At 49.6% G+C, this 13,748-nt stretch overlaps 1 protein-coding gene across 1 annotated transcript in view; it reads left to right on the top strand.

Annotated features, from left to right (window-relative positions):
- WDR88 (WD repeat domain 88) overlaps positions 1-2,673 on the top strand; it is a 33,995-nt gene extending 31,322 nt beyond the window's left edge. Inside the window, exons 9-11 of the mRNA XM_050922201.1 lie at positions 897-965; positions 1,415-1,507; positions 2,431-2,673. Coding sequence (XP_050778158.1) covers positions 897-965; positions 1,415-1,507; positions 2,431-2,568 — 300 coding nt within the window. The 3' untranslated portion in view covers positions 2,569-2,673. The remainder of the gene's footprint in view (positions 1-896; positions 966-1,414; positions 1,508-2,430) is intronic.
- Positions 2,674-13,748: the final 11,075 nt, after the last annotated feature.

The raw sequence follows: 13,748 nt of genomic DNA, 5'->3' as shown, positions 1-13,748 counted from the left end.
ACGTCTTTGCCTTTGTCCTTGTATTTTAGAAAATATGAATGCATTTCTTTTTGATAAATGTTAATGCATACTTTTCATATGTGAAGTTTGTCTATCAAAATGAAAAACATCTTTTTTTTGAACTGGAGGAGTTTTCTCATTCTATTAATTTTTTAATATACTCACTGTGTGGGTTACTTCTTCATTTTTGGTTTTAGCTTGATTCTCTTCTTGTTGTAGCAGACCTAATGGTGCTCTCACAAATCTCCATGCAACCTCAGTGATCATCTGTGCAGCAGCAAGCAGGACCAGCCCACCCAATGCAGCTGGCTGCCTTCTGAATCATCTCCCTTCCCTTGAAGTGGGGAAAGGCTAGTGGCTGCCCTCAAAGCTCTCCCCCTTGCCATCTGACCCACATCTTCAAACTGCTCTACACTATGTACACTAGAAAACAACTCTCTCCCTGTCTTTTTTTCTCCCTCCCTCCCTCTGTCTCTCTCTATATATATCTCCCTCTCTCTCTCTATATATATATATATATTTGCTAAATTATTTAAAAATGTAGAAAGGAAAACACACAAACAATTAATCACACACACACACAAGGAGGACTGGAACCAAAAATAACTACCACACTATCTGCCAGCACTGCATCCACCAGAACTACAATTCTAACTGAGATGCTGCTGTTACACAAATCCTGGATAGAGGATTAGGCCCTGTCAAGTATATGCAGAAAAAGATTAACCTGATAGCAGCTATTCTTCTGACCAGGGACAAGTGAGCATGCATAGAGATTTTGCTTACTGTAGAAAGGGCTGCCAGAATGGATTTGTGGGGAAGACAGCTATTTCCTTTATTATAAAAGTAATAAAGTTATTACGTTTGGTCTACAGTTACAATTTGCTTTGCTCCAGGGCCATGGAGACTGGGTGATGGATGTTGCAGTTAGCAACAACAAGAAATGGATCCTTTCTTCCTCAAAGGTAACAACTAACTTACAGATGTGGTATAGGAAGCTAATTTGGAAACAGATTTCACTATATATTTCAATCTTTATTTTAGAAAAATTATAGTGTATCAGTTGACTCAGTCTTTCATTTGTAGTTTTATGATTAGTTGAAAAGCAATTACAGAAAATATTAAAAGGAATTTTATATTTAGGTGTACATGTTTGGTGTGATCCATAAACTCAGTTTCTAAGATTATTAAATATTTGTGGTAAGTAAAACACATTTTTGCTTTCAAAGTAATGACAGATTTAAAAATAATGCCCTCTCTTATCCAAGAAGTTTTCCTGGCTTATAAATAGAGTTATTTGTGTTTGTGCAACTGATGAGGCCTTTATCCATTGGACAAATACTGTAGCTTACTGTGGTGCTTGACCAGTGATAACATGTATATACATGTCCTAATTGTAGTTTCTGACTTTTAGGATGCTACTTTGAGATTATGGAACATTGAAAAGGCTGATCACGTTCCTGCGGCAACAGAAAGCAGAAATACAAGAGGCTCAAAAATAGCTCAAGTAAGCATTATGTGGAGTTACAGCTGATGGGTCTGTCCTTTTAGTCTCCAAGTTATACCTCACTCTGTTCAAAATCAAAATATGAATGGCTGAAGAGACATTGTCAACAAGATTGCTGGGTTCAAAAATTGATTTACCTTATTTTTCTCTTTTGTTCGCAAAATTCATGTAATAATTTATATGCGAGTTGGGGAGGGAGAAGAGAGAATTTCAGAACAAATGCATCAATGCTTTTCTTTCTTTTTTTGAAAAAGTATTTGGTAAGGATGCAGAAGTCCATGTAAAGATGCCATTATATTTTTAGAAACAATAGCAAATCAAATAAAACATTTTTAAAGTAAAAAAATCCTTTGGCTTCCAAATCTGATGCTTAGTAGTATGATTGGCTGCATACAATACTGCTGGCCTCAGGCAGTGGTATTCATGCACTCATGTACATTTTTGGCTCCCTAGTAAACATAAAAAATATTGAGTTTACAAAAGAAGGAAGAGAAAATGTATTAAAATCACTATCAGAGGTTAAGAGGAGGGGGAAAGGAGAAATTTTGATGACAATTCAGTTTGTTTTAAACCATGTGAGATTGGGAAAGGGAAACCATCTTTATTTGTTTTATAAAACTCATCACACCCCCAGTGCTGTATAAACTACTATTAATAAATTTGCTAAGGCAATATCACAAACTACAAAAATATACTATAAATTTAAGAAAACTTCCTGCACAATGACTGAATGGGCCTGATTTTGAAGAGTATTGAGCACCCACTGCTCCATTTGAAGCTAATAAAAGCTGCAAGTGCTCAGCACCTCTGAAAATCTGGGCTGCATATTTATAGTTGAGCATCAGTGGTAAAATGATTCATGTCTGGCACATATGATTAACTAACATCCTTTTTGTTGTTTTTTAATTTTATGTTTACATCAGTGTGAAGAATGTGAAAAACCTTTCTCACTCCTACAGTGTGATGACTCTGAAGCAGTAACCAAGTGTGTATTCTGTCGACTGGCTTCTCCTTCGAGAAATATTTTGCCATTACCACCTATTGTAGCACCTGATCTCTAAATTCTTCCCAACAGACTATTTGTGCAAATATAGTTGAGTTTTTAAGTATATGCCTATACATAATTGTGATTATCAGTATATTATATTGCATATACATACAGAGGCAAGGACTTCCTCCATACTGCTGTGCCATTCAGTGATGTCTATGTTAAAAAAATAGTCTGCTGATTCATTGTACACATGTGAAATATACATACTGAGTTTTACAGTGTAACAGATGACTGGATCAAGTCCTAAGATTTTAAATCTATTCATATTGTACAAGAAAATAAAATTACATCCATCCCCGTTAAGTGAACGCACTTAATAAAGGTTGTTGTAACAAAGAAAATATGTGACTATGAAACTTGCTGACAGTTGTCCTTAAATTGTCTAAAATAAAACCCTCCTTTTTTTACTCTGGAGTGGAGTATACTAGAAATATTAAAAACATTTACATCAATTGAAATGCTAAAGGGTTTTGAAATTTGAATGTGGAGAAGGCATTTGGACCATGAGGTTTGTATTTTGCTTCCAACATCCCCTACAAAATGTTTCTAGGAACTTTAAATCACAAGAATACATTATTTGTGTTTGACATGACATGTGGCAAACTAGTCCCCAGGACCCAATCCTGCAAGGTGCTGTGCAGCCTCATTCCAGCACCGCTCAAGATTGGTCCCTAAAAGTCTATACCTCTGCACTAGCTCTGTGAGGATGTCAATTAATATGAGATTAGTGTTTCAAGATGTAGGGGCCTCATTCATCAAAAACATGTTTCAGCAGATTATATTATTTTAAAAGGGATCTATAAGGAGAAAAAATATATTGTACCAGTCTAGAATGCAGTTAAGCTATAAAATAAATTGAAATCTATTATGGGTCTGTCTTTCTCTTTTAAGCCATGTGAATTATTTAGCCTTGGTAGCTACAGTTGCACTTGACTCCAAGGAAAATGATTTTTTAAGATATAATATGCTTTATCCAGATTTTCTGCTTTGAATAAAACAATGAGGTGACAAGTTGCAACATATCCCAAGACATTGTCCTCTTTATTAAATATTGTTGGTTTGCAGTAAAAAGTTGAAAAATATGCAGTTTATATGGTGCTGGAATTATTTTTGGAGAATATATAAAATGTGCCTGTCTTATTGTTGGAGTAATTACCCTTAAATATGAATAATAATAATGAACTAATTTCTGCATGTTTGAAAATAATCTCAGTTTAATTAAATAATATTCTTATAATATTTGATTGGGATTGTCCTTTATTTGCTCTTCCTGTCCCATTTAGCTGAAAAATCAGACTTCTAAGATTTTCCATTGAGGGAGCAAAGCCAATTACTCTATAGAGGGATTTTTTGTGCATAAAATAGTATGACATTCAGAGACGGATAGGTTGGAAATTTTCTTTTGAAAGGGTCTTTTATTTCCCAAATTAAGAAAGACAAATCAAAAGGATACTTTGCTGTAGCAAACATAAATCTTATTAAATCAGTTTGTACTTTAATGCTTATTTAACAGAATCAATTTGATATATCAAGACAAAGAATAGAGAGAACTGGAAATTTGACAATTATATCATAGACCAGTGGTTCTCAACCAGGGGTCCGCGGCCCCCTGGGGGGCCGCAAGCGGGTTTCAGGGGGTCCGCCAAGCACAGACTGCATTAAACTTGCTATGGCCCAGGGCAGAAAGCCGAAGTCCCACTGCATGGGGCTGAAGCCAAAGCCTGAGAAATGTAGCTTCGCAGGGGCAGTTACTCTGCTTGCTACCCCCTGGTGCTGTCCCTGGCTTTTATATTCAGAAAAACAGTTGTTGTAACACAGCTGCGCAGTGAACATAAGACCTTAAGAACAGCTATACTGGGTCAGACCAAAGGTCCATCTAGCCCAGTATCCTGTCTTCCGACAGAGGCCAATGCCAAGTGCCCCAGTGGAGTTTTTATAGCATGGTGAGCACTGATCAGCATCTCCCCTTCCCTCCCCGCACCTTCTGGTCAGCTGTTTTGTGGTGTGCTTGAGGCTGGGGCGGGGGAGGAGGGAGGGCACGGCAAGCTCAGGGGAAGGGGCGAAGTGGGGGCAGGGCCTGTGGCAGAGCCTGGGGTTGAGCAATGAGCACCCCCTGGCCCATTGGAATGTTGGTGCCTGTAGCTCCAGCCTCAGAGTTGGTGCCTATACAAGGTGCCGTATATTAACTTCTGAAGAGCCGCATGTGGCTCCAGAGCCACAGGTTGGCCACCCCTGAGATAGAGCATTCAAGAGTTACATAAAAATACTTGTTTGATGAATAATGGCTCAAGAACTACTCAAAACTATCTAGTCTGTCCCTCTTGAGCTACTAGCACCATCTTCACTGCTGCCTGACTTCCTGTGTTTTTGCACTTCTCTGCAGGTAATTATGCAGGGGGGAGGGATAGCTCAGTGGGTTGAGCATTGGCCTGCTAAACCCAGGGTTCTTCTTCGAGTGATTGCTCATATGCATTCCAGTTAGGTGTGCGCGCGCCGCGTGCACGTTCGTCGGAGAAACTTTTACCCTAGCAACCCAGTCGGGTCGGCTGGGCGCCCCCTGGAGTGGCGCCGCCATGGCGCCCAATATATATCCCAGCCGACCCGGCCACCCTTCAGTTCCTTCTTACCGCCCGTGTCGGTCGTTGGAACTGTGGAGCGCGGCTTCGCTGATCTCCACACTCCCTAGCAGCTCATTTAGCTTTCGTTGTACATAGTTAATTATTGTATATAGATAGTTTATAGTTATCAATAGTCAGTAATTTAGTGTTGTTAGTTTAGTTTTTAGTGGTAGCGAGGGGATCGGGGTACCCCCCCCCTCCCCCACACGGGGAGCCGGAGCCCATGCCCGGCTCCTCTGGTTTCAAGCCCTGTTCGGCTTGTCACAAACCTATGCCTGTGGGAGACCCTCATGACTCCTGCTTAAAATGCCTAGGGGAGTCGCACTTAACTGCTAAGTGCTCAATCTGCAAGTCCTTTAAACCAAGGACCAAAAAGGAGCGGGACATCAGATTAAGACAGCTCCTAATGGAAGCGGCCTTGACACCTTCGCCCTCGGCTCAGAGCGCAAGCAAGCCGGTGAGCAAGGGCACCGCGGCACCGAGTACCTCCTCCAAGAAGGCGGCACCGAAACCGGGCCAGAGCCGCTCCACCTCCCCGAGACAGAAGGCGGCGAAGGCACAAATCGTCTCACCATCAGCCGCCCCGCAGCCAGACCCTGCGCAGAAGGCGGATTGCCCGGCACCGATACCGACCGCGGCACCGCCCAAACCGGTACCGTCGACTCCGGCCCCGCGAGGTCCGTCGAGTCCAGCACCTGGTAGCTCCCCGGTGCACACAGTGGTAGAGCTCTCCACACCTACTACCCCGGAGACATTTGCCGCGGCGAGAGAGCTGATCGCCATTACAGAGGCACCCATGCCCTTACCCCCGGCACCGCCGGTGCGGGTCCTGTGTTCTATGGGCAAGCCGACCCTGACCAGACCAACTTCGGTCAGTGTAACAGACCGGCACCGCTCCAGGTCGCGGTCCGGCAGACGCTCAGCTTCAAGACGCCGTTCAGGCTCACGGCGTCGGTCCCGATCCCGATCCCGGTACCGATCGAGCTCCCGGCACCGATCACCGCGACGGCGATCGCCTAGGCACAGGTCGAGCTCTCGGCACCGATCACCCCGGCACCGGTCAGGCTCCCGGCACCGGTCAGGCTCCCGGCACCGGTCGACGTCACGTGCGTCAACTTTGTACTCCCGGCACCGCTCCAGCTCACGGCACCGCAGGGAGCACCGTGCCTATAGAAGCAGATCCAGACAACGGCACTCGCGATCCCGGTCGACCTCCCGGCACCGAGCCGGTCGCAGGTCCCGGTCTCGCTCTCCCCACCGATACCAGCACCGGTCGCCAGTATCCAGAGGTGTGAGGTCGGTCGGCACCTCGGCACCGACCTTTGCAGCACCACCGTGGCCATCAAGAGGCACGTCGGCATCCTCCCATGCTGGTAGCTATTACGAACCCGAAGTACCGCTGGGAGAGTTTCAAGACCCACACACACAGGACACGAGTGCCCAACAGTGGGGTTTCTGGACACCATGGGCTTACCAACAGACCCAGGGTGCCCCCCTACCTCAGCCACGTCCCACTACCGCAGAGCATCGGGTGCCAGAGGCCACTGTTTCCCGACCTCCCGTGATTGAGTCGGACAAACAGCCGCGTCCAGACTCACCGGGCTGTCACGAGCAGGAACCAGAGGAACAACGAGACGCCGCACAGGATGACCTCATCCCCGGAGTCTCCTCCTCCTCCTCGCCGGACGAGGCAGTGGCCGGGACTTCAACATCGGGTCCTCCACCAATAGATCTCAGGGCCCACCAGGACCTCCTCCGTAGGGTGGCCCTTAATATCAACCTCCCCGTGGAGGAAGTCTCAGAGGTTCAGGACCCGGTGGTGAGCATCCTATCGGCAGATGCCCCTACCCGAGTAGCTCTACCGTTTATACGGACTATTCAGTCTACCACCGAAAACCTGTGGCAGTCACCAGCCTCCATCCCGCCGACAGCTAAAGGGGTGGAGAGGAAGTACATGGTACCCTCTCGAGGGTACGAGTACCTGTATGTACACCCTCCCCCCTCCTCCCTCGTGGCCCAGTCGGTCAACGACAGGGAACGACATGGACAACAGGCACCGGCCCCCAAGTCCAAGGAGGCTAAGCGCATGGACCTCATGGGCCGCAAGGTCTACTCAGCGGGGGCCTTGCAACTCCGTGTGGCCAACCAGCAGGCCCTTCTAGGACGTTATAACCACAACATATGGGTGGAGGTGGGTAAGTTCGCAGAACTGCTACCCCAGGACTCACGCCCAGAATTCAACGCATTCCTGGAGGAAGGTAAGAAGGTGGCCAGGACTGCCCTCCAGGCCTCCCTCGATGCAGCTGATTCGGCAGCCAGAACCATTGCGTCAGGAATAACCATGCGGCGCATCTCATGGTTGCAAGCCTCCACACTACCTCCAGAACTACAATACACTATCCAAGACCTACCCTTTGACGGGAAAGGGTTGTTCTCGGAGAAGACGGACTCAAAATTGCAAAATCTAAAAGACAATCGGGTCATTATTCGCTCTCTGGGGATGCATACCCCGTCCACCCAGCGTAGACCCTTCAGGCCCCAAACACGGCGCCCATACTTCCCACCCCGTCAGAGGCAAGACCTCAATAGACGGCGTGGACGCGGGGGACGCAGACGCCAACCCAGCTCCCAGGGAGGCCAGAACCAAGGGCCCTCCAAGTCACAACCGGGCCCCAAGTCGGGGTTTTGAAGGTGCGCCCGGGGACGGCTTATCAGTCTCAATTCAGGATCCTTTCCCTACCTTCTACAACCGCCTCTCCCGCTTCCTCCCGGCGTGGTCTCAATTAACGTCAGACCGTTGGGTACTACGCACAGTAAAGCATGGATACCATCTACAATTTGCTTCTTCACCCCCTTCCCGCCCCCCTTCCCAGTCCCTCTTCAGGGACCCCTCTCACGAGCAAACCCTCCTACAGGAGGTTCGTTCCCTCCTGGCGGCGGGGGCCATAGAGGAAGTACCTCTAGCCGAGAGAGGCAAGGGATTCTACTCCCGATATTTCCTGATTCCCAAATCCAAGGGAGGTCTCAGACCCATCCTAGACCTTCGGGGCCTCAACAAGTGGATGCTCAAGTTGAAGTTCCGTATGATCTCCCTGGGAACCATTATCCCATCCCTGGATCCTGGAGACTGGTACGCCGCCCTCGACATGAAAGACGCGTACTTCCATATTGCCATCTTCCCACCGCACAGGAAGTACCTCCGCTTCACGGTCGCACATCAGCACTTTCAATTCACAGTTCTACCCTTCGGTCTCTCGACGGCCCCGAGGGTGTTCACCAAGTGCATGGCCGTCGTAGCTGCCTACCTCCGTCGGCGGAAAATCCATGTCTTTCCGTACCTAGACGACTGGCTCCTGAAAGGTTCCTCCCAGTCGCAAGTACGACGACATGTAGAGGCCGCCACGGACCTCTTTTCCCGACTGGGACTGCTTGTCAATACCGAGAAGTCCAGCCTGGTTCCAACACAGAGGTTGGACTTCATAGGTGCGACCCTGGACTCGATTCAGGCCAGGGCCTTCTTACCTCAACCCCGCTTCCAGGCGATCGGTGCGATCATCCGGAGCTTGCAAGCATCCCCTCTCACCTCTGCTCGAGTATGCCTCACACTCCTCGGTCATATGGCCGCTTGCACTTACGTGACAAAGCATGCCAGACTCAGAATGAGGCCCCTCCAAACGTGGCTTCATTCAGTATACCGACCGAGCAGAGACCACCCGGATGTGTTAGTGACGGTGCCCCCCGACCCTCTTCGCTCCCTCGACTGGTGGCTGACCCCATCGTTGGTATGCGCGGGGATGCCATTCCATCCGCAACAGCCATCGATAACTCTAACAACCGATGCGTCATCCCTGGGGTGGGGAGCTCACGTAGAAAACCTTCGCACCCAGGGCCTATGGTCGTCCCACGAGCTAACACTCCACATAAATGTCCGGGAGCTAAGAGCAGTCCGCCTTGCCTGCCGGGCATTTCTCAGTCACCTGCAAGGCCGTTGTGTTTCCGTACTCACGGACAACACAACGGCCATGTATTATATCAACAAACAGGGGGGAACCCGGTCGTCTCCCCTTTGCCAAGAGGCCATTCTACTCTGGGATTTCTGTATAGCCCACTCGATAGACTTAGTGGCATCCTTTCTCCCAGGGGTCGAGAACACGCTGGCGGACAACCTCAGCCGATCCTTCCTCTGCCACGAATGGTCGATCAGACCGGACGTCATACATTCCATCTTCCAGAGGTGGGGATTTCCCCGCATAGACCTCTTCGCAACCAGGTCCAACAGGAAGTGCCAGGAGTTTTGCTCCTTTCAAGGTCTCTCCCCGGGGTCGACCACGGACGCTTTTCTCCTGCCGTGGACCCGCCATCTCCTGTATGCCTTCCCTCCGTTCCCCCTGGTACACAAGGTCCTGTTGAAGCTGCGCAGAGACAAGGCGCACCTGATCCTGATCGCACCTGCGTGGCCCAGACAGCACTGGTTCACGGCCTTGCTGGACCTATCTGTGGCCCCCCCAATTCACCTTCCTCTCCATCCAGACCTGATTACCCAGAATCATGGCACGCTTCACCACCCGGACCTGCGAGCCCTGCATCTCACGGCATGGCTCCTGCATGGCTGAGCTCGGCGGAGCTCAGCTGCTCTGCACCGGTCCAACATATACTTCTTAACAGCAGGAAGCCCTCCACTCGCTCTACGTACAGGGCCAAGTGGAAGCGTTTCTCTTGCTGGTGCGCTTCTCAAGGGGTGGACCCTACACAATCCCCAGTTTCCATAATCCTCGACTACCTCTGGTACCTTAAGCAGCAAGACCTAGCAACTTCCTCCTTAAAGGTGCACTTGGCGGCCATTTCAGCCTTCCGACCAGGCGAAGATGGCCGCTCCATATTCTCTCATCCCTTAGTCACCAGATTTCTTAAAGGACTGGAGCGACTATACCCCCCTGTACGCCGCCCTGCCCCTACTTGGGACCTCAACGTAGTCCTGAACAGGCTCATGCTCCCACCATTCGAGCCACTGGCGACGTGCTCGCTCACACACCTATCATGGAAGACGGCTTTCCTGGTAGCCATAACATCGGCCAGACGGGTCTCAGAGCTGAAAGCTCTCACAGTGGACCCACCCTACACCGTCTTCCATAAAGACAAAGTACATCTACGACCCCACCCGACGTTCCTCCCTAAGGTGGTGTCCGCCTTCCATACAAACCAGGACATCTTCCTCCCCGTCTTCTTTCCGAAACCACACTCTTCTCGGCGGGAGCAACAGCTACACTCCTTGGACGTACGTAGAGCGCTTGCTTTCTACATCGAGAGGACCAAGGGGTTTCGGAAGTCCCCTCAGCTGTTCGTGGCGATCGCAGAACGCATGAGAGGGCAACCTATATCCTCTCAGAGGATCTCCTCCTGGGTAACTGCTTGCATCCGCGCATGCTACGACTTAGCTCGTGTCCCCTCTGGCCACCTCACAGCACACTCCACAAGAGCCCAGGCGACATCGGCGGCCTTCCTGGCGCACGTGCCTATACAGGAGATATGTCGTGCGGCGACCTGGTCATCGGTACACACTTTCACCGATCACTATGCGTTAGTCAGACAATCTAGAGATGATGCGGCCTTTGGCGTAGCAGTTTTAAATACCGCCACATCTCGCTCCGACCCCACCGCCTAGGTAAGGCTTGGGAATCACCTAACTGGAATGCATATGAGCAATCACTCGAAGAAGAAAAGACGGTTACTTACCTTTGTAACTGTTGTTCTTCGAGATGTGTTGCTCATATCCATTCCAAACCCACCCTCCTTCCCCACTGTCGGAGTAGCCGGCAAGAAGGAACTGAAGGGTGGCCGGGTCGGCTGGGATATATATTGGGCGCCATGGCGGCGCCACTCCAGGGGGCGCCCAGCCGACCCGACTGGGTTGCTAGGGTAAAAGTTTCTCCGACGAACGTGCACGCGGCGCGCGCACACCTAACTGGAATGGATATGAGCAACACATCTCGAAGAACAACAGTTACAAAGGTAAGTAACCGTCTTTTGTGAGTTCAATCCTTGAGGGGGCCATTTGGGGAACTGGAGTAAAAATCTGGGGATTGGTCCTCCTTTGAGCAGGGGGTTGGACTAGATGACCTTCTGAGGTTCCTTCCAATCCTAATATTCTATGATTCTGGGTCTGCTATAGGAGAAAGAAAAGGCATACTGACATAGCCATGATTTGGTTCTAAGCATGGCCCATGGATTCCTGGTAAATTGGCATAGTGATCCCTGGCTTTACTGTTGAGGAAACCAAGGACCTTTATACCCCTCCAGATCTGATTGCAGGAGCAGAGCCACAGATTCATTAGCTGTTATTTCTATTTTTATTGTAATCAGTTTGCTTGGCATAGCACAAAATAGAGTGTTTGCCCCCAAGAAGCTAACACTGTAAAGTTTTAGCTCTCTGAGAGAGGAATTCCCACTGATGTCTGTGGACATTTGGCATGTGGAGGGCTTATCAGACTTACCTCTAAATTAGAAAAAATAACTTAAATTATATAAATTTATTTATGTAATGTGTGATCTTTTCAGTCATTAGGATAGTGTGTACTACACAAAAATCACAATATACATATACCCACAAATACATAATCAGTGGTATTATGACTTACTACAAATGTCTAAAACAAAATTAAATGAAAATGTTAAGGTCCTGATCCTCTACAGAGATCTGCTAGCATGGACTCTGTGCCCACTGGGACTCTGTATAATTGTGTGCCTAGGAAGTTTTGGAACTTAGGCATGTATAATCTTACATGCCTAAATAAGTTTGCCCTGGCAATTTTAATGTTTTGTGCCAATGCTAAAGTGTATGTACATGCACACACTCTCGTGCATCTCAGTGAGTTGCATGTATGGGCAGATCTACACTACAGTGGGGAATCAATCCACCAGCGGTCAGTCTAGCGGGTCTAGTAAAGACCTGCCAAATTGACTGCAGATCACTCTCCAGTCAACCCCTGTACTCGACCCCTGATGAAAAGAGTAGGGTAAGTTGACAGGAGAGACCCCTTGTGATGTAGACCCTGCGGTAACTTGACCTAAGGTACATCGACTGGAGTTGTGTAGCATAGGTCAACTTACCGTGGTAGTGTAGATATAGCCTATGTCTGCGACCTGCCAACCTGCTATTCTGATTCTGGTGCCATAGCTATGCTGTCATATCTGCATAGCATGGATAGGGTTGCCAACTTTCTAATCGCAAAAAACTGAAAACCTTTGCCCCGCCCCTTCTCCAAGTCCCCATCTCCCCTCCCTCTGTCGCTTACTCTCCCGCACCCTTATTCACTCACTTTCACTGGTCTGGGGCCGAGAGGTTTGGGGTGCAGGAGGGGGTAGGAGTGCAGGACGGGGTGGGGCTCCGGGAGGGAATTTGGGTGTGTGAGGGGGCTCAGGGCTGGGGCAGGGAGTTGGGGTGTAGGAGGGGGTGAGGGGTGTGAGCTCTGGGTGGCACTTACCTCAGATGGCTGCTGGGATGTGGCTGGCGCGTCCCTCCGGCTCCTAGGCATGGGGTGAGCCCATGGGGGATCCGCGCACTGTCCCTGACCCAAGCGCTGCCCCTACACCTATGAGCCAGAGGGACATGTCAGTACTACACTGGCTGCTTCCCAGGAGCCGCACACAACCGAGTAGGGAGCCTGCCTGTCCTGTGCCAACTGGACTTTTATTGGTGCTGACCGGAGCCGCCAGGGTCCCCTTTCTGACCGGATGTTCCAGTCGAAAACCAGACACCTGCCAACCCTAAGCATACATGCAGTCTACAGCGACAAAAGGTCTTTTTCTCTCACTGTTGGAACACCAATTTTCCAAGCGACTGTCTCAATCAGTGGAAAGATTCTTCCATCAACCTTGCTGAATCTATGCTGGGGTTTAGGTTGACATAGCTATAGGCTCGGCGTACCTCCCACCCAGCCCAAATTTGATTGGCCGCGAGAAGTAGCACATGGGGCCGCAACACCACTCGAATTTGGTGCGGCTGCTGCCCCTGAGATGGAGGCAGCCAGACCAAGCCTGACTGGCACTGAGACACATTGCAAGCTGGCACGTGGGGAAGCCCAGGGCAACTGCCCCCTTTGTCTCCTCTCCGCAACCAGGTGGCCCTGAAGGTGGGAAATGTTCTGTTTCAGCCAGTACAGTGGCTTGAAGGTGCAGTTCAAAGCTGGACAGCCACACGAAACCCTGGCAGGTTACCGTGCTCGGGCCTTGGATTTCCCACCCCCCTGAATGCCCTAGCTAGGGCGACCTACATTTTAAGTGTACCGCAGCCCCGGGTGGCAAGGGCAAGGTGGACCCCCCCCGCCCCCGCTCTGTGCGGGTTGGAGTGGGCGCCTCTGCCTGCGTGGCAGGCTAGGAGAGGGTGTGAGAGCCTGGGGGGGTGCCGCTGAGGCGCAGTATTATGCTGCGGGCTCGCAGCACTGCTGGGGCATTAGGGGGTGTCGCTTGCACCACAGCCCCACGCGGTGCCTGCAGGCACCTCCCTTTGTGCGAGAAGAGCAGCCGCCTGGCTGCCGCCATGGATGGGGCCGCCTCGCCACACAAAACAGCAGCC

The sequence above is a fragment of the Gopherus flavomarginatus genome, chromosome 14 (assembly GCF_025201925.1).
Source record: "Gopherus flavomarginatus isolate rGopFla2 chromosome 14, rGopFla2.mat.asm, whole genome shotgun sequence".
NCBI lineage: Eukaryota > Metazoa > Chordata > Testudines > Testudinidae > Gopherus > Gopherus flavomarginatus.
The sequence above is the reverse complement of the archived record's forward strand: the minus strand, read 5'-3'. Positions and strand labels throughout refer to the sequence as shown.